At 41.3% G+C, this 22,367-nt stretch overlaps 1 protein-coding gene and 1 long non-coding RNA gene across 8 annotated transcripts in view; one reads left to right on the forward strand and one right to left on the reverse strand.

The window, feature by feature from the left end:
- Positions 1 to 22,367, reverse strand: part of diaph2 (diaphanous-related formin 2) — a 471,059-nt gene that overhangs the window by 147,048 nt on the left and 301,644 nt on the right. For all 7 annotated transcript variants that reach the window (XM_052073363.1, XM_052073392.1, XM_052073354.1 and 4 more), the window contains one exon: positions 15,587 to 15,711. In XM_052073363.1, coding sequence (XP_051929323.1) covers positions 15,587 to 15,711 — 125 coding nt within the window. The remainder of the gene's footprint in view (positions 1 to 15,586; positions 15,712 to 22,367) is intronic.
- The window catches only part of LOC127608270 (uncharacterized), a 147,591-nt gene that overhangs the window by 79,346 nt on the left and 45,878 nt on the right, over positions 1 to 22,367 (forward strand). The window lies entirely within an intron of this gene.

Raw genomic sequence — 22,367 nt, forward strand, 5'->3', positions numbered from 1 at the left:
GGGTAAGCGGAGTGGGGTGATGAACATGTATCTACGGACGTCGAATTGACACTTTCACAAAGCAGCCCGTGCTAATTGGCTTCAGGTGAACAGTTCATGCATTCAAATTTGGTTATGTACTGACAACAAGCCCACTGAAGGAAAGCTCTTCTAATCTTGTTGACACCTAAATTGTAGGATATCAACGACCATTCATTTTCTATAGTGCTTGTCCTCATTTTGGTCACGAGGGAGCCGCAGTGTATTATCAGTGTTACTTGGTGCGGGGAGGTGGCTACATTGGACCGCACACATCCAGATGCAAGACAAAAATGGCCTTTTACGTATGGACAAAATACTTTCAGATTTGTAAAATAAGTCCTCTTACATTTTTCAATGCACAATCAAAATACTCAGTATGCCAACCCAACAAAAAGAGATTGAAAGTAAGCAACAAAATAACCACTTTCTTTATTTTTTTCCAGTGCTTTCTGGAATAAAAATGATCATTCAAGGTTCAAGTCAAGTCAAGTCAAGTCAACATTATTTATAGAGCACTTTCAAACAGCCATCACTGCATACAAAGTGCTGTACATGGAGCGATTTAACATACACAATAAAGAGTAAGACGAATCCGTAATAAAGGCGGTAGGAAGCACCAAGCAGTAAAATCAAGAATAAATCTAAGTCATGCTGAGTCGAACGCCAAAGAATACAAGTGAGTTTTGAGGAGGGCTTTAAAGATGGGCAGCGAGGAGGCTTGCCGAATGTTCAGTGGGAGGTCATTCCAGAGAGAGGGACCAGCAACAGAAAAGGCTCGTCCCCTCTGAGCCTCAGTTTAGTTCTTGGTACTTCTAACAAAGACTGGTCCACAGACCTGAGGCGCCGGGCAGGTGTGTAGGGGCGGATGAGCTCAGAGAGGTAAGGTGGCGCGAGATTATTCAGAGATTTGAAAACAAAGAGAAGGATCTTGAAAATAACTCTAAAATGAATGGGGAGCCAGTGAAGGGATGCCAGAGTAGGAGTTATATGCTCCCTCTTACGAGTACCAGTCAAGAGGCGAGCAGCGGCATTCTGGACCAGCTGAAGGCGCTTAATGGAGGACTGGCTGACTCCAAAGTACAGGGCATTGCAGTAATCGAGCCGGGATGTGACAAAGGCATGAATTACTGTCTCAAAGTGTTCATGTGAGAGGAGAGGTTTTATTTTGGCCAGCTGTCTAAGGTGAAAGAAGCTGGATTGAACAATGGCAAAAATTTGCCGATCGAGTATGAAATCATTGTCCAGTTTAAGGCCCAAGTTTGAGACCGTTGATTTCAGATAAGGAGACAGGGGGCCCAAGTCTACAGGATGGAATGAGACCTTATCAATGAAAAACTGAAGGATCTGTTGCACATCTCGGGTGAAGAATCCAAGCAAATATGCAGAGGGGGTTTGAGTACAGAATCTATCGTTTTAAATAGTGCGCGTGAGTTGTGACGGTTAGCTAGAATAAGGTCCGACAGATATTCTCTTTTGGCCTCTTTTACTGTGAGCTGGTAGTTACGCCAGCAGTCTTTCCAAATTTGATAAGAGACATGCAATTTGTCTTTTTTCCACTTGCGTTCAGCTTTGCGACACTCCTGCCTAGCTGCGCGGGTAATGTCGTTAAACCATGGCTTGGGTTTAGGCTTTGGGAGCACAATTTTTGAAGGAGCCACCAAATCCAGGATGGCACGGCATGACGAGTTGAACCAAGAGGCGAGTTCCTCTGTGTTAGACGGGGGTACGCAAAGAAACCTACATTATGAACTCACATCATACTAGCAGGTAGTATAAGACCCCGTGTAAGCACATTTAAGCCATGTCTGCCATTTAATGGTGAATGATGATAGTACAAATGAAAACTGCAGTCAACCTCTGCAGGTTCGTGTTTTGGCAACCGAAGATTTGCATATTAGCAGATTTTTTCTATTTTTTTTTATTCAATATTATGAGTAGAAGAGATATAGTAAACATTTATATGTTTTTGAATCGTTTCTGGGGTTTGTGTGTGTGTGAGTGTGTGTGTGTTTTCTTTTTTTTCCTGAAAACAATATATTGAATATAGAGAGAACATCAAAACTCCACACGGGGGGGCCGGAGCTGAGATTCAAACCCAGAACCCTAGAACTGTGAGACAGACACGCTTAACATTTGGTTACCATATGGCCTGGAAGGGTGACTAGTTGAGGGCATAGCCTACATCTCGCCTGAAGTTACCCGCAACAGTAATGAGGACAAGCAGTACAGAAAATAGATGGATGGATGAAATTAATTGACTGTTTTCTCATGCTTTCTCACACTTGGATAGTAACAATATCAATATTTGATACTTGTGTATCACTAGAGTGCAACATATATTTTGTCCCACACGTAGCTCTAGATTATCTCAATGCATGGTGGTAAAACAAACATCGCACACGGGTTCGTAATTGTTCCTAAGAAGGTCAATGAAAATGTGGAGGGGATAGTAAAAAAAATGTTGTCTGTTCCAAAAAGAAGAAAAAAAAACAAAACACTTTCCCTGTGTGGATATTTGCCTCCATGCCTTTCCCTTTTCACCACATCAAGTTTGTGACAAACACCCCCCCCCCCCCCCCCCACACTCACATGTACGGAGGCAACAACAGTCTGCCACACAGAATGTCCCTCGTCACCTTGCTGAGAGATGAATGACTTTACCGCTGTCCTCAATCATTTTAATCACTTCTGTGGGAAAAAAATGCCTTGTTCCGTACTGCCTACCAGCCATCTGATGTATACACATTTTCTTGTTTGTTTGTTTTGTTTATTGAACATAAAACATATACAGTAATAATTTGACAGAAAATAAGGTAGATAAAAAAAGTAAAAAGAAAGAAATCAGTCTTCATTCAACTCAGTTATTATGTTCAAGGGAGTAGGATGAAGTAAAAAACTTATCTAGTCCTACCCCGTTATGTGTTTATATCTACTAAATCATTTTTATATCAATCAGAAAAGAAAAAGTAAGAAGTCTCCATTAAGGCTCATACTTTACCCTTAACCGTGATATTTTTACAGCTTTTGGTTTGTATCGGGATTCTATACATCCTCACCCTGGCACTCTTGTGTCAATTTTCTCTTGTATTCATAATGGATATTTCAATACCTTTCTCTATTTATCAACTTAGTTCTGATTTATCATTATATTTAATGTTTAGAATTTATCATTTTAACTCTGATTAATGTAGGTTGTTTGTACTATTTTTTTGAATTTGCTTTTGAACTCAGCAAGCGATTTACTCATTTTTAGGTCCGTTTCGAGATTATTCCACAGATTAACACCTTTGCTAGATACACTTCTTTGCTTGATGTTTGTTCTTGTTTTGAGTTTTTTGAATGAGTTGGAACCTCTTAATTCATAATTGCTTACTCGAATTTCGAAAAACTTCTGAATGTTTTGGCAGCAGGTTATTGTGTGCTTTGTACATTAATTGGGCGATTTTAAAGTCAACCAGGTCATAAAATTTCATCGTATTATATTTGATAAATAGAGGATTTGTGGGTTCCGTATATTTTGATCTATTAATAATTTGAATTGCTTTTTTTTGTAGTTTGAGAATAGGGAGTGTGTTTGTTTTGCAGGCATTTCCCCATATTTCCACACAGTAGGTCATATATGGTAATAATAATGAAGTGTATAATGTGTACAAAGATCTCTTATTTAGCACTTCGTTGGTTTTGTAGAGGATCCCTACGGTCTTGGCTATTTTTCTTTTTACGTTATCGATATGTGGTTTCCAACATAGTTTTGAGTCTATTACTAATCCGAGAAACTTGGTTTCATACGCTCTTTCTATTTCAATTGAGTTTACTCCTTAAGACGTTCTATAACTCGGTGGTGGCCTCGGCCATCCATCATGGCATTGTCTGCTGGTCAGGCAGCATCTCGGCCCGGGACAGAAAGAGACTGGAGCGACTGGTTAGGAAGGCCAGTTCTGTCCTGGGTTGCTCCCTTGACACTCTGGAGGAGGTGGGCAACAGAAGGATGTAACTAAGCTAAAAGCTATGATGGCCAGTCCCTCCCACCCCCTCCAGCCCGCCCTGACAGCACTTGGTAGCTCCTTCAGCCAGAGACTGTTACACCCGCGCTGCAAGAAGGAGAGATACCGACGCTCGTTCCTACCGACTGCTGTCAGGCTGATGAATAAAAAATAACAATCATAATAATAATAATAATTAAATGATGTGAAGGAAAATTGTAAATAGTACTGCGATTTATCCATTTGTGTTCATATTGTATTTAATTGAAAGATGTTTGTTGTTTTTTTTTTCTCTTTCTCCTTTCTACATACATTCTTGCTGCTGGAGGCTGTAAATTTCCCCAGTGTGGGACAAATAAAGGATATCTTATCTTATCTTATCTTACCATAATTTTAGCTTGGTGTTTGTACAATGCCATCTCCTAAATAACCCCGAACACAATGATGAAGCCATTCTCCCACAAGACGCACCTCTGTTGTACTGGTGCAGATTTTTTTTCTGCCCTCCATTGCCAACATCAATGTGTCTTAATGACTACAAATTGAAAAGATGTTGATAGACTCCAGAATACTGGGACATTTCAGGCCTCAGCTCGGAATGGCACGTGCACTGTAAATTCAGATCTTCATGATACCATAATCTGAAATGACACAGCGATAGATACACTCTACTTGCCTAGTTGGTGTGTGTGTGTGTGTGTGTGTCTGTATATGTATGTATGTATGTATGTATGTATGTATGTATGTATGTATGTATGTATGTATGTATGTATGTATGTATGTATGTATGTATGTATGTATGTATGTATGTATGTATGTATGTATGTATGTATGTATGTATGTATGTATGTATGTATGTATGTAGGTACTTTGAAGTCAAGATGGCGCCCGAGTAGGCAGCCGTCAGCAAGTACTGTCATGAGCCTTGCTTTTTTTGTTGTTTTTGTGTTTGTTTTGTCACTTTGTGTTTGTTGTTACGTCGTGTGGACCTGATATGGACTTTTCAGCATTTTTTGGCCACGACATTCATCAAGGAGGAGACTCTGTGCTTGGTGATTGCGCCTTCTCGGCAGCATGGGTATACCAGCACTGTTTTTGACTGTGAGGAATGTCGGCGCCATTTGACTGTCGTTGATGGACAGTCCCGGTGCTTGTGTTTTGCGCCTGTAATGGGCAGCATTTTTCACAGCCCCACTTTGGTCTGCGCAGAGATCGGTGCTGTTGAACGGTCTGCAAGTCTTCAGGAGCCGATGATGAGAAAAAAGGAGCGTTAGCGCCGAGCGCCGATGCGGATTTGGAACTGGGAGTCGTGGCTTGGAGTTTGAAGCGGATTACGTGGGACAGCAGAAGTGAACTAATCTCTTTTCGTAAATGGACGCTACAGCTTCGTGTTTGCTTTCAAAACTTAGCTTGTAGCAGACGTGTGCACATTTTCAGCATGACGTCTCTGATCCACTGGTGAAAGGATACTTTGTTCCTCTCCTCTTTCATCTATAACTGCTTCAGACAACAAAGTGTATGCAGGAAAGTGGTGAAGATTGCACGACTGTCTGTGTCCTATGTGTTGTGTTGTGTTATTTTTGTTATTTTGACTTCAAAATGGCGCCGCGAGAGTGGCTGCCTTTCCAGCTCCTATATTTTGTTTTTCTATTTCTTCCTTTCATAACTTTGCTGCTGTGAATTAGGAATTTCTACATTGCGAGACTAATAAATGTTTTCTTATCTTATATATATTAGAGCTGTCAGTTTAGCGCGTTTTTATTGGCATTCATTTAAATGAATTTTAATGGGATTAAATTTTTTTCTCGCGAGATTAACGTGGCACAAGTCACAGCGGATGTTACGTTGCTCTATAAATAAACCAGAAACAAAACAACAAGCGCGCTGCATGGGTCCACGCATGTTTGTTTTGCCAGCCACGGCAGCGCGAGACAGCGAAAACGGATACTTTAAGAGTTTATGAATGGAAAGTTTACTCTTAAAAAGTTGCCAGATTGCTCCACTGACAAGACCAAAGTTACCTGTATCATACAGGTAAACGATGTATGGTATGCCACTGACGCGATTGTTACTTGTATGGAACTATTTTGTGTGGAAGGTTACAGTGTTCCGTGTCCATATAAATAGAGCGGGTGGAGCTTCTCTGTGTTCGTCTGACAGTGACGGTGAAGTTCAGTGGTGCAGTGGAAAATAAAACGTCTCCAGTGTTGTCATCGAACCAAGTGTAGTCATCCGAAATTATGTCTACACAAAACCGTCAGCATAGTCTGACTGCTGTGTTCAAAGCAAACTTGAGAAAAACGTTTAGAAAAGAAAGTATGCAACCATGGCTTAAATCCAGTAATATTGTGTGAGAGATTATGTGTGAATAACTGCTCCAAGTGAAAAATGTTCATGTAAAACTGAAAATCGAAATTGTTATTTCAGTAAATATTTGCATTTGGCACATAGAAAACTGATTCATGATTCCATGTTGATGAGAGCATTAAAATGGCGGATAAATAGGACAAAAAATATAAAAGGAAAGTCAGAAACGATAAAAAAAATGCGTGAGGAATCATGATTAATTTTTAGTGAATTAGAGTTAATTATGACAGTGCATTTTTAATTAGATTAAATATTTTAATCGTTCGACAGCTCTAATATATATACAGTATGTGTGTGTGTGTGTGTGTGTGTGTGTGTGCGCGCGTGTGTGTGTGTTGGATCAGAAATGTGGGTGGTAAAAAAAGAACCGAGTAGGAGATCTATGGTCTCTGCAGTTTCAAAAAGTGTTCTTAGACTGGGATGGAATTCTCTAAGGAATCAAGACAAAAAGCTCGGGGATCAAGCATAAATCTTCATCACAGAAAGTCAATTCAAGGTCGGCTGCTGGTAAGAGATGTGTCTAGCACACCGCCCTCCTTGCAGCGCAACGACAGGGCTTAGACACACCATCAATGTACGTTCGGGTGTGGAAGTCGCTTTTCCATTGAACAGTATCACGTCAGCTCAACTCACCTGGATTTTGGGCAGAGTGATTTGTGAACGGTAGTAGCTTTTAAAATTCCTACTTTTTGCCAGTTCCTTCGATGAATTGTACATGAAACAAACTATTGAATGAGAATTACAACAAAAAAAGATATAACGCAAGAGCTCAGATCGCAAACTGTAATCCCAGACTGCTGAAGGCTAACAACTTCCTGTGATGCAGGTCACGCGCGACCGTAGGTTAAAGGTGACCTGCTTTTTTATTTTACTTTTTGTGAAGGTGAGACTGATAGAATGCCAAAAATACAGTATATCATATTAGTAACACTAACACAGGCACACAAATGCTTTGGGTTGGGTTGTTTTCCCTCTGCAACCCTCGACTTGGGACCAGCCCGCGAGCTACCTGTCAATCGCGATCAACATATTGGGCACCCCTGACCTCGATAGATTTAGAGATGGTATCAGACCCCATACGTGTTTGACTCAATCATGACACGAGTGCTAAAATATCCCAGCCTTTCAGATTGTGTCATTTGAATACTTCACAACGAAGAGTGCGAGTCAGCCACTTAAGACTGCAAAGATGGCTGTCAGCATTTGCATAAGCAGGGGACATGTTTTATTAATACAACAATATCAACAAGGTACGCAGTGCCAGCACCTTTCATTGAATCAAGTGCAGCCATATGGAGTCACAAGCCTTTCAGCACATGTCACAATATCTTCGGAAGGCTTCAAACTCAACAATGGGAACTGACAACTGCATCCTGGCCAATCCTCCCGCTGAAAACGGTGACAATGTGGGTGTTACGAAGAAAGAAGAAAAATAATGTTATTTTTCTTCTTTCTGTCCTTGGGATACACATCATGCTGCTGCCCCCACACTGAGTGACTCTGACAAGATACAGTGTGTGCTGCTCCTCCCCTCTGGGTGATTGATGATCCTCATTTTGCCTATTAATGGAGACTCCCCCTGTTGACTACAATCAGATTGACGTTTGTAATTGTTAGTCTTTCTGACTGTCACACATTCATTTTAATTAGCAATCTCGTTCCATCTTTTCCCTCCTGCACTGGAAAATTTGCCGAATGCGAAGTGACACGCTGGTGACACGGCTCACAGTGCCATTCGTTGTCATTAATCTGTTCATAAATGGCACACTTTAAGATGCTCCTTTGGAAGAAAGCGGCACACGTGTCGGCCTTAGAGCAGTATCTTGTAATCAATTTGATAACGTGAGGCAATTAGTACACTTAATCTGCATAATGAAGCGCTTAATTGCTTCCAAGCGTGCAAACCAGTCGAAAAGATGGTTTTATCATCGGCGGGTAGGAGCGTGGGGTGGACCCAGGGATTTCAGGGTCTTGTCAGTCGGGAGAACCTGTTCGAGTAATCTCAAGCGACACAAAAACCCACGACAGTGACACCCTTCCATTGAGTGTGGTGTACAACCGCTATAAGGTGGAATTCCAAGGAATTCCAGGCCATATAGTATCAATTTTTTTTTTCTTTTACTTGTTCGAATTCATACTTTTAATCGTCTGAACTCATATTTTAATAACCTTCCTTTATCTGCAATCCAAGTTGTTTGTGCACAGCACTTCACTTCATTATTACACACTTAATATGATTTAATGAGCGTTATTCCCATGCACTTTTTCACCTTATTCAGCCTGGACATCTAATTTTAAATGAAACATCCTTCATCTAATCATGTAGAGGTGAACAGTCTTGAAAAAAACAAAAAAACAAAAATGTGTGAATACTGCCTGTAATATCTCCATTTTCTTCATTGAATGAGCAGTCTTAGAAAACAATTACTGCTTTATTTCCACTTAGGGCCCATTGTCACCGAAGCAGTTGTAACATCCTATCTTCAACGATGGCTATTAATTTCTGCTTCTTCATTTACTCTTCCACCACTGTAAAAATGAACTTGAATAAATACAGTATTGCTAGTACATTTGGAAACAATATGAATGGGTATTAGGACACATTTTTATCAGTGCCATTCAGGCTTTAAGCTATTCTGGTGCACTAACTTGAACCACCTAATTCTGTCAAAATCCTCAATGGCTCGTGTTTACTAGACAAATAACTCCAGTCACGTTCTTCTCCTGCTTGCCTTCCAAGGGAATAATGCAGGGGTCAACAATGGCCCTGCCATTCAAATACGAAAGGGATTTCATTTAAACATAAAATGAGAGCGAAATCATGAGCCATGACGACGGAGAGTGGTGATGGCTGAGCAGAGCGACATGCCTGGTCTACTGCAGGATTAGACTTAAGCAACAAGTGCTCAAGGGGGGCTTTGCATCAAACCCAGGAGCCTGTGACAAATGAGGGTGGCTGGGCTTCTGTCTATTACCAACGCACTAAGCCCAGGCCCTTTGGGGAAGTAATGAGGTGCACTTTGGTGCTTCTGCCACTAGGTCTTTTAGTCCGACTAGAGCATAAATAATCATCAGAGGCCTTGGCCTGCAGAGACTAAGCTGTGTAGGAGTGGATTCACTCATGGTTACACTCGTGGTGCTCATCTGCATTGGTCCTTCATCAAAAGAGGAACAGTGGAACCTCCGCAATTAAATGCATGCAAAAACTCGTTGCATTTGGAGGCCAACCAGATAAATAGGCCACAAAAGAGATTTCATCTCACCGAGCACCTGAAGATTTACTTTAGAACAGTTTGAACTGTAATTTGGGGATCCACCATCAAACAGCGCATGAGACAGTGGAAGTGTCATCACTGTACAGCGAACACAATAATCTTTGTTTACCGCTTGTCTTGACCTCACATATGACAGAGGGTGAAGCATATTGGCCTGCAGGGGGACATGCAGATCCCCAAAGAACTTCCAGCACTGAAAGGGCATGGGGAGCCTTGATCAATTGTTGACTCGCCAACAAAGGGTTAACGTGAGGCTGAGTCCCTTGTGTACTTTTGTTGCTTCGGTGCCACACCTTCTGCTACCGCATGGGAGCTACAGGCTATGGGGCCCATCATCTGGCTTCCTTCACTGGCTAATGGTGCTGTCACATATGGCCCGATGTCAAGAGCCTAACAAGACACTCATTGGTGAACTCAGAGACGATCCACTCAGATGGCCAGAGGGTGCTGTGATGCTTCTGTGAATCGGAGTAAGTTGCAGGGCAGACAAAGGAATGGTGACAGTGACACAAAGCAGAATGTGAACAGTCCAATTGTTCCTAATCATAAACTATATCTATAATAAAACATCCTACCTTGCATTTGATAACAAGCATGGTGACAGTGCAGGCTTACCAGTTTGAACACAAGTCCGATTAATTCACGTAAACTTTTATTTTAGTTTAGTTTATTGTTTTTTCCCATGTTTTCTTTTTAACATTCATGGTCGAGAGAGGCTTGTCCGCATTTTGGAATGAGCATCTCAAAGCCAAATGAAAAGCAAGTCACCCTCTGAGATTTGTGTGGGACTTTAATGCAAAGCAACATGACTCAGAACTCAACGAATATGCAAGCAGCGCTATGTACTGGAAAATGAAATAAATCCCAGCACAAAACCACCGCATGTCATAAAAGTGTTACTTTAACTGAAATGTCTATGTTGTCTGCAAATGTTTATTACATCTAATAGCAAACAGTCAAGAACAGTGCTGTATTGATTCAGGGAATCCTGACACGAAAAAATGATATCTCAATTTGGCAAGACGTTAGTAAATTAAAAATATTCCAACTTTGATATGCACCACGTGGAAAGTCCATGAAGCATGCCCCAAATACTTTAGTTCCATAGTTCAGGGCAAGAAAAATGCACAGACCTTTTTTTTGAACCCGATCTCACATAATGTTCACCAAACTGGCCACTGAAGACAGCTTTTTTGCGACTCAATGCGTGGCAACTAGTGTGAATGGTGTGCTGTCACTCAGTCATTGAGGGAAATCAGATGTTAAAGCAAATAGTAGGAGACCGGCTGAGGGCATTCAGCCTCGCCGTTGAAGATGGATCAGACATGTATCTGAATCTATCAAAACTCAGTCATCCCTCGCATCATCATATCTATGGAGCCACTCCAACTAGCATTAATATTCGAGCATTGAGAGTCCTCCTCTTAGCCGCCATTGCTCCTCGTCATAACAGCCTCCCTGGTGAAATAGGTCTCCCCAGGGACTCATGGCTCAACGCCACAGCCTTTGTGGGCACCCATTTATTCTCGCTCATCGAGATCACTAAACTGCTGAATAAACAGCCAATTCAGTCATTTCCATATATTACGAGAATGGAAAGAGAAAAATGTATCACTAAAGCCAAATGAAGTGCTTCCACTGACCTCCGCTTGATTCATTTTGCTTCAGTCTTTCCATTTTTTTAAACACAATATGGTGAAGACCCAACTCAGATTTTCTGATTTGATAAATTCAGAAAGTTCACTTTCAAAACACACAAACACACACACACACACACACACACACACAAAAGCACATTTATGATGCAATCCACCCCAATTGCAATATGATATGTATTTATCAAAATATGAAGTAAAAGGATAGCGTATGCTCCAATTATGATCATCCAATTAACACGATTCAATCCAATTATGATACAAAGTATATGATAAAGTTCCAAGAATCCTTTTTAGAACTGTACAAAATCTTTTATTTTTTGTTAACATGCCAGTGATTTAAATGTGGCTTATTATAAATTTAGATGCAACCCGATGAAAATATGTTATACAATGCTTTGTATTTGTAAGTAATCGGAATAGGAAATATATACAAAACATTTTAAAAAACAGCTTTTAAATGATACATTCCAATTACACAGTATCTTGAGTGACAGCTTTTGAAATCGGGCCGTTTCATCCTTAAGGCAATGCTCCACTACACGCATTTCGAGATCCTTGACTCAGCCTTTCAATTTGAACATCCGTGCAAATGGAACAAAATGTCTTCATATTCATCTTAACAACAAAACCTTACGAGACTGCTTTGTTAGAAAATTGCAAACAAGTGGTCCTGCATCATTCCCCTACATATGTAAGTTATTGTCTTTGAGTGGCAGTCTCGACAAACAGCGAGCATTCCAACAAATTAGAAGGAAGAATAAACCTGCAGTTTTTGTCTCAACCCAACAGCATAAAAGACACAGCAACAAATTCAAAACATTCAGTAGAAAGAGAAAGCAGATTCGTTTCAGCTCAAGTGATAATTGCAAGCTTGCTTTTCTGTTGTTTTTATACACAGGTGATTATATGTAAATGACACACTCCAGGGAGCTAAGTGAGAGAACAGGCATGCACTTTCATCTCTTGACTCCAGTCTCGTGTGCCAATTTGTCAGGATTGCAACAAAATAACACAATAAGAACCGCAATTAAACTACAATCGAATGCCTCTGAAGACATACGGTTTGGAATACGGGCCAACATTTGGAAGCAAGGCAATTTCTTACTGGCAATCACAGCCCAAGTCAGCCACAGAAGGTTGGGAAAGAATCGAAGGGAAAGCGGATGGACTCTTTTAGGTCACGACCAGACAACCTCTCGCCCTTACTCTCGTGGGAGCAACTCCAGACAGTGAGGGACAGCTGTGCTGCAGTACATCTACACTTCTCGGGTTCCTCTCAATCAAAACTTCAGTTCTCCAACAAGAGCCACAGAATCAATACCAACATCAAGGGTGCAGGAATGCTTTCCTGCCTGCCTGCTGCACTCCACGCAGAGCACCGCCAGGGAGGAAGCGGGTCTTTTTCTCAGTGCTTTTAATTGCATAACTAAATATTTGAGCCAAGCCCTAAGCGTATTTACGCAAGTACTCACCAATTCACCATTTGACACACCGCTGAGATGCTGGCAATCGAGGTCAGACACTTTCTGGACGGCGCTCTGTTGAATTCAGTGATGCAATTTATTTTTTATTTGACATTTTCCATACGCAGGGTGACCTGGAAAACGTGAAATCTTGTTCAATATGACTATCGAAAGCCAAGCACAATCAATAGGCCTCTTATTGAAAAATAAAATATTTACTTTGCTAAATTCCAACAAGATATTCAAATGGATAGAGGCTTTATAACCTTTGCTGTTGGAACTGGAATGTTGTCAGAATTGTGGTTTGAAAATCCTTAATGATGAAAGCAAGTCACAGAAATGAAAAAAACAAAAACAAAACAAAACAAAAAAACCCAACAGAGAATCGCTAGCTGTGTTCAAAAAGGGGTTCAAAAGTCAAGTGCAAAAAAACTATATAAATCAGTGCTCAGTGGTAAATTGATTACAGGCTGCATTTTTTAACATGTTGGATTGAGTGTAATGTAAGGTATAATCGATTATTAGTGTGAGAGTATGGTCATATAGACATGTGCCGGAGTGTGTGCTTATGTAGTTTCTGCACAAAGCGGATGTTGTCGCCATATGTACAGCAGTGAAAATGCATTTGTATACTCGAGTAGGCTTACATGTTGACTTTTTTCCTTTTCTTTTCATTTTGAGAAATACTACATGAATGATCTAATATCGTATTCATCGTAATCTGAGATAATTGAAGATAGTTTGAGTGTTTTTTTTTCTTCTCCCACTCTCCCTCCCTTGTGGTTTCTTTCTGACTTCCGGGTTGAGTGAACGCTGGTGCGTTTGGCTGGCAGCTGCTTAACCCGTATTGTTTTGTGTTTTTTTGTTATTGTAAAGTGCCCTTGGGTGTCTTGAAAGGTGCTTATAAATAAAAAGCATTACAGTAATCCCTTGTTTATTACAGTTAATGGGGACCAAAACCACCCGTGATAAAAAAAAAAATCCGCAAAGTAGCGTCCAATTAACATAAACAGGTAAAAAAAAACAAAAAAAAACAATTTTTTTAAAGTCCACAAACGGTCCGCGAGAAGCTGCAAAACAACAGCGAGTCACATAGAGCAACATATACAGTACTGTCCTCCATGTATATGTAAAAAGTAAAATCATTCATTCATTCATTCATCTTCCGAGCTGCTTGATCCTCACGAGGGTCGCGGGGGGTGCTGGAACCTATCCCAGCCGTCTCCGGGCAGTAGGCGGGGGACACCCTGAATCGGTTGCCAGCCAATCGCAGGGCACACATAGACGAACAACCATCCACGCTCACACTCACAGCTAGGGACAATTTAGAGCGTCCAATCAGCCTGCCATGCATGTTTTTGGAATGTGGGAGGAAACCGGAGCACCCGGAGAAAACCCACGCAGGCCCGGGGAGAACATGCAAACTCCACACAGGAAGGCCGGAGCTGGAATGGAACCCGATACCTCTGCACTGTGAAGCCGACGTGCTAACCACTGGACTACCGGGCCGCAAAAGTAAAATCAATAATATATATATATATATATATATATATATATATATATATATATATATATATATATATATATATATATATATATATATATATATATTTACGTTTGAAAAAATCTGCGATGCACTGAACCCGCGATAAATGAACCGCGAAGTAGCCACATTATTAGACTACAATGTCCTGTGATTGGCTGGCGACCAGTCCAGGATGTATCTTGCCTTTCACCCAAAGTCAGCTGGGATAGGTCAGCTCCAGGTCAGGTCCAGCTCACCTATGACCCAAGTGAAGATAAACAATATACACAGTGGATGGATAGATGGATGGATTGATGAGAGCCTTTTTTTTTGGGGGGGGGTACTCCTAATGTGGTTGTCTACCTAGCCAGATGACTGTTTTGGAAATCAACAAACATATATGTGTGTGCTCCAGGGCAATAGCTGCAAAATAATGTCAACTCGTCAACATAAACACTCACATTATGCGACTATCCAGAGGCTACTAACAAGCAAATGAGGTTAGCTATTTTCCTTTGAAAAGGCAAGAACCATTTGCTTTTTAGTTCTTGGTTGACTAAGCAACTTAAAGTATTTAAGTGGCTAAGGTGGCAACAAGGTGAATTGGGAAACTTGCAATAAGGTCTGTACTTAGCAAGTGATACTTCAAAGTAAGTGATCCTCCAGATACAGTCCATCTATCCATTTATCGTCCATGTCAATTTCCTGCCTCTTATTTCCCGGCTAAAGCCTGACGTGGAGACAGAGAACTCAACTTCACACATCCAAAGCTGGCTGCGTGAAAGTCAGCGCAGGGAACTGCTGCACTTATCAATGGCCAAAAACAAATTCCGATGAAGTAAAGCTTATTCTAGACGAGGCTAATTCTATTGTGGCGGAGATATTGAAAGAGGTGCCATGAGAGAAGGCGGTCATGCGGCCGGGTCAGAAGATGAAATCAGGGAGGGGAGATAGGTTGGTCTGAGGGTCTGGAGCCACCATTAAAGAGTCCCCCGGGGGGACAGCCAGGCATGGCAGACTGCAGTAAAAATAGCTGCAGGCATGATTTCACTCGAGGGAACCGGGGAAGAAGTGAGGAGGGCGATCCGATCAACATCTCACAGCAAGGCAGCCAGATCCATTCTCTTATGGTCTCCGGGGTGCCACCTATCACACCAAGTGACTTTAAGTGCTTTCCGGCGAGGACACAAACACAGCATGCCTTGGCGGCTCCAATGCATAGCGTGACCTCATATTCTACACGTTGTGCATCTCTATAAGGACGCAAACTGTAAAGGCAACATAAAAAGGATATCGACATTTTTTCTACAAACTTATCCTGCGGGTCGTCACTTTTAGGGAAGTTCTCAATGTCGTTTTCCAACCTCACGATGTGACGCTCCATGGTGGTTAGACTGCTTTTGAGGATTTCTGCAGAGACTGTGGAGAAAAATATGAAAATATCATTCATAAGTTCATGTTTCCAGCACCAAAAGTGGCACAAACACGCTGTTTTGACTCCAGCGTTATCCATTTCAGGCCTAACAAGTCATGCATAAAGAGTGTGTGTACAGTAGAAGAGTGTTTGTGTGTAGTGTGGCTCATTAATCAGTCTGTAATCACTGTTTGCCGAGTTGCTGTGGATTTCACAGTATTCAGATCCGCCTTTTCAAGCAGACACTTCAAACAGCGAGTCTTACGGGATCAGATGGGACTCAAGCATGAATGCACAGCTGTGTTTAGGTTGATGTTAAAGGGTTTAGGTTCATCCACACACACACACACACACACACGCAGACACACACACACACGCGCACACACACACACACACACACACACACACACACACGCATGCACACGCACACACACACACCGCGGATACAACTAAAATAGTTGCTTTAATCCGTGTCAAATTCAATGGAATTCGAGCTAGAAATAATCTTCATATGACTTCATGATGCACTTTCATCTATGCAGTAGTCAACATTATAGTAGACAAAAAGCATAAACGATTTGTATTTTAAATCAGATCACTTTTGATAAGACATGACAATATGTACTTACCTCTCAATACATAGATACACACTAGTAAATCATGTTCCCTTTTGATTTGACAAAGTCTGCTACATGAATTATCCAGAATATTATATATGAAATAGAGTATGCATATTTGATGGCAATAAAAGTAATATTTTCAAAGGATGTGGCCATTTTTAGCATCAAACAAATTTGAAACATAATAAACAAGAAATAATGTCAATGTAAACCTCTGAAAAAAAAATAACGAGACATTTTTTTAACTTCATCATTGACTGACTCATGTTCAATGATGCATGTGTAAAACAAATCGCGAACCTATAGTTATAACTACTTATATAACAATAATAATGAGTGTAGCACTGTATCATTCAAACGAAGCCTCAACTAAAATGCCATTCCCCCACCCCCTGAACCCTCCCACCACCAGGCTTCCCCCCCCCTTTAAAAACATACATCACTTTGCATTTTAAGATACTAGTGTCACAATGTATCTGTATGAAAATGATCCAACAAAATATAACCAATTTTATTGTAAAGTGATTTAATTAAGTGTACGTTAATTATGCATTTGTGAACAATGATGATATATGTACTGTAAGTGAAATGCAATATTATGATTTTTCATTTTAATACAAGCAACCTATCAACTCAGTGACTTCCGCTGTACGTTTATTCAATTCCGTTCGATAAAATATTTGATCCCAACCTAATGTGTTCAGCAATTTTGAGTTTTATTTCAGTGTAAAAAACACCGTCTTATATTCGGGCCAATACGGTATTAATGTAGCTTGCAACCAAACAGTAAAACTGAGTGTCGATGAGGTGGATCACTCGATAAGTTGTTACTTAACCTGTCCCCACCCCCGAAGCATCTGCAAGGTTAGCCCACCCACTCCACTGTAATTGAAGTGGGAGAGGAGAAATAAGATGGGCTGACAAGAACAGTGGCCTCAGTCACACAAGGGTCAGCCTTGTCCTGCTGTACATCAATTCCGCAGCTTGGATGCACTCCTGTTCTCATCTTCCCACGATAAAATTGAATGGCAGCAGTAGCTCACATGCGCACCAGCCCAGCCTTCAGCATAACCATGGATGCTGCCTGGAGTGGACGGCCATTTCAGCACACACTTAACACACAGGCACACACACACACGCATGGTCGAAGCACCACTATGATGGGTTCAGTGGCGCTGTAGCAATACAATAAAGCAAAGGGTGGAGGTCACTGGTGTTATTAGATTCTGCGGCTGGTCAGCAAGCTGCAAGCAGTGACATGGGAGTTCCAGAACGCTGTCATATTAACTGTGGTGATATTTGCTGGAAGAAAGCAGTATAATGCTATATTGTTACTGTTGTTGTTGTGTTCTCATCACCGAACACTGTGGATACCGGTTGTTTATTCATGTAATACTGCAGAATCGAAATCATCGTTGTAATTTGGAGACCTGATAAGGATAGCACGGACTGCCTGTGCGTTTGACTAGCACAAAATTTGCGACTGACTTATATCACGACAGGATCCATCCATCCATTTTCCGATCCGCTTATCCTCACAAGGGTGGCGGGGGGTGCTGGAGCCTATCCCAGCCCTCTTTGGGGAGTTGGCTTGGGACACCTTGAACCGGTTGCCAGCCAATCACAGATCATGACAGCAAACCTGGAAATTATTCAAGGACCTATGTTGTCTGTCAGCCTTTTTGGTTGAAAGGTGCCATCTTATTTTCTTATAGTGTGGAGAGGGGGGCTTCATTACAGTACCTCAATTAACTATCCATCCATTTTCTAATCCGCTTTATCCTCCCAAGGGTCGCGGGCATGTCCAGCATATCCCGACTCTCTTTGGGCAGTAGGCCGGGTCATCTCAATTAACCCTTCTTGGAAATTCAGTGCATCACCACCAAAATCAGGCTCTTCTCTACCTCTAGTTTGTTAGTTAGTAGTGCTAAAACAACTTTAAGTTAACTTAAAAAGTAAAAAAGAAAGCAAGTAAACTTTGTAACAACTTGCAGAAAGTATCATGGGTGAAACCGTATAAACTTGCAGGTCAAGGTAATGCTTTCAGTTTATTGGATTGTACTTATCAATATTACTCACACACCAAAATATAATACATAGTAGTCACATGCAAGGATAAATGTGGCAATTTGGTGCTCCTGGGTTTGCATCATGGTGACAAAACCTGGACATTAATCACTCATTTAAGTTGTCAACTGGACTCATTTGATGCGATGTTTCTGAGGAAATAATTTCATGGTGATGAAGGGGATGACTTTTTGTCAAAGAGTTGAGTTGCCTGACAGACCAAAGTGGGGCTTGTGGTTTATCTGATTCATTTTTGCAAACTGGAATACTGTAAACATGAGGAACAAACCAACATGTATGTGCCTCTATGCTTAGGATACATGATGGGTAAATTGTGCACCGGTAAGCACAGACGGAACACGTGGATATAACATTTTGAGGGAAATGGCAACAGCGCCAGAACTACCTGGGGAAATGCTCCCCAATGTTCAGGCACATGGTCGCTGCAGTGGAAGTGCTCCTAATGCAAACTTTCCCAGATCTCACACAAGGCATCTGTCCATGTTCGATAGCATGTGCCATCAGCCAATCACAGAGCACGTGTGTACCACTAAGAACCCATGCTCACATTCACTCCTCTGGACAATTTGGAGTTTTTCATTACCTATCAGGAAAATTATTTAGTGTGGGAGAGAGCCAGATTACCCAGAGAAACTGAGACCCCTCGGCTGTGAGGCAGCCGAGCGAACCACATCTAAAAATCAACATTCCTACATTTATAGGAAGTGGGTGTAAGGAGCCTCTTTTCCACATATATCTTGGGGAAAATAAAGTATGGAAGTGCTAATACTGGGTGCACTTTCACACAGTGAAACAGGTAATCATATAAATTGGTGGCTGACCATGTCAGGTCTTGCTTTCAAACATAGCAGGTAAGGATAAAGTGTGAAACTTCACACCCCTCCCCTGTCTTTTCACATAAGAACCATCCTGTCCATTCTGCCCCGATTAATGCTTTGATACCATGTCTAAAACCGGACAAATCCCAGCTCGAATTTCATCTCTCAATTTCAGGTTGGTGCTCACAAGGAAAAAAATACTTCCTCTTTTTGACAGGCAACAAAGAGAGGCGGGTCAAGGTGCATAAGCTAGTGTCAAGCCATTTTTATGGCCTACGGAATGCATAAAGATCCAGATTTTTTTTAAGTCAGCTAATTTCTATCCTTCGGTGCCAATTAATCTTGCGTGTGCAGAATGCTAGTGCAGATCCTTTGGGGACATCATTAGTAAAATTACCACTGAAATAACAATTTCAGGGGACAAAACATGGCCACACTTATCTTCTGATTGCACATTTCAAAGGGAAGAACAGGGGAGGATAAAGATGTTTTTCCAGGCAGAAGGAAATTTTGTAGATGTGTAAAATTATTACAATGACTGCTGTCAGCGAAATCTTCCAGTGCCAGTTTATCCGGTTAAATGATACACTGTTCCCGTCTGTTTATTGATGTGACAGTTAAACCCCGTAACCCACATTATATGGTCATCTTGACATTCCAATGTGCTGCAAGGACCCACCTGCACTCAATTTCAAGCTATGCTGACATTGCTTGTTTATGGATACTAGAGGTTGAGCGTATTTTATCCACACAAATAGTTTTACATTGATTTGTTTCTATATAAGCCAATTCCATTTCCAACAAATGCTGCTGTGTGAGCATCTGTGTTGGTCACATATAATAGGCCACAGGTGTCGTACTCCGGTACTGGAGGGCCACTGTCCTGCACGTTTTCAAAGTATCCCTGTTGTAACACACCTGATTCAAATGATCAGATCATCAGCAACCGCTGCGGGAATCTGACATTGAACTTGTTCATTTGAATGAGGTGTGTTGCAACAGGGAGACTTGGAAAACATGCAGCACAGGGGCCCTCTCGGACCCGAGTTGTAATAGGCCATCACGAAAAGTTATTCATGCAACTTGTGAGGCAGTTTTAGTTTTAACTTTTTTTAAAGAAATTTTTATGTGAGACCACACACACACACACACACACACACAGAGCCCACAACAGCATCTGGTCACCCCCAAAGCATGTACTGGAAATAGAAATAAGAAATAGTAGTTGTAAAAGAAGCTAAGTCAGCTTTTATAGTATTTAGTTTGCAGTTGCAAGTTCTTATACCTCTCATTTTTACTTTGGGCAACGACTTGGGTGTTATGCAAACATTTAAACCAACCAGCTGCTGCTGTATACCCTGAGCCCATGGCTCGGTGCAACTCGGTGCTCACCAAACATGATGATTTGCAAACCGTAAATAGTGAACAGGTTGAACATTTACTACTATTGAGCAGATTGTGAGGGGGTGTCATTCTTAACAAACCCCACACCAAAGGGTAATTGCTCAGGATAATCTTTTTGAGACACCTGACAGTTGGGGCCTCTATTGACCAGAATGAGGAAATGATCAAATTAGCATTTTGTGTGTACTGCACCCACACTTAAGTCTTCTTACACTTATTTTAGCTGTAGCAAGCTCAGGCTGTCGAACAATCATTCAATTGGTTGTTATTAATATATATATATATATATATATATATATATATATATATATATATATATATTCTCATTCATTCATCTTCCGTACCGCTTGATCCTCACTAGGGTCGCGGGGGGTGCTGGAGCCCATCCCAGCCGTCTCCGGGCAGTAGGCGGGGGACACCCTGAATCGGTTGCCAGCCAATCGCAGGGCACACATAGACGAACAACCATCCACGCTCACACTCACACCTAGGGACAATTTAGAGTGTTCAATCAGCCTGCAATGCATATTTTTGTAATGTGGGAGGAAACCGGAGCACCCGGAGAAAACCCACGCAGGCCCGGGGAGAACATGCAAACTCCACACAGGGAGGCCGGAGCTGGAATCGAACCCGGTACCTCTGCACTGTGAAGCCGACGTGCTAACCACTGGACTACCGGGCTGCCCTATATACATATATATATATATATATATATATATATATATATATATATATATATATATATATATATATATATATATCATGTGAATGCAAACACTTTTTTTTCCGACCCACAATCTTGCTGCTGTGGACTACATTTCCCCAGCGTGGAAATAAAGGATATCTTATCTGAATATGTGTGTGTGTGTGACATCTCTCTCTCATCATCATCTCTTTGGACAGTGAATGGAGCCATCAAAACCAGCTGCAACGTGATGTTTTTGTAACAATTGCACACATGTACGTAACTCACATACACACACATAGTCGAACAAGTTGAATGTGTGTTCAACAGCCCCCGCCCTTTAGGTTGGACACACCTATGTAGTAGCTTTCCCAATTAATGAGGAGGTGAAGGGGGAGATCGTTAGGGTGACGTGCCGAGAACTGAAACCAAACGCTTCTCCTCGTTCCCTCCTGGTCCCAGAATTGAGTCTCCTGTCTCGTGGTTTTTTTCCAACCCCTTATCAATACCACTTGCAGTCGAACAAAAACACATTTCCACCCTCCACAAATGGGTCTTTACAAGGTAGAATGTTCTAGAAAGTGCATGGCACAGAATTTGGCGGCCAATAAAGTTGTGGGTTTATTGCGTGTTTCACTGCAGAGGGCAACGACTTCCCAGGGAATAGTCATCATCACCCTCAGGTCAATGTCTAAACTTTCCCATACATCAAAATATATTGTAATTGACTCCATTTGAAATTCCTCCAGAGATCTGGTGCTGGCTTGGAGCCGCAGTGGCTGCCAAAACCAATAATGTCTCACAGACATGACCTCCATTGTAACGCTCTGAGATGAAATGTAATACGTTAAAAAAATAAATAAATTGGAAGCAGTGATGTTTTTTCTCTTTTATTTTTATTTTTTTAATGCAAGCAGTATTTTTTAAAAATAACTTGGGACGTCCACCCCTGGACAATACTCATGTCCATATTGTATTACCTGATGAAGCACAGGGGCTCTTTCGTTTTTTTTTTCTTTTGCAAAAAGTGAAACAAAGACATTCAT

Source organism: Hippocampus zosterae, chromosome 1 (assembly GCF_025434085.1).
Source record: "Hippocampus zosterae strain Florida chromosome 1, ASM2543408v3, whole genome shotgun sequence".
NCBI lineage: Eukaryota > Metazoa > Chordata > Actinopteri > Syngnathiformes > Syngnathidae > Hippocampus > Hippocampus zosterae.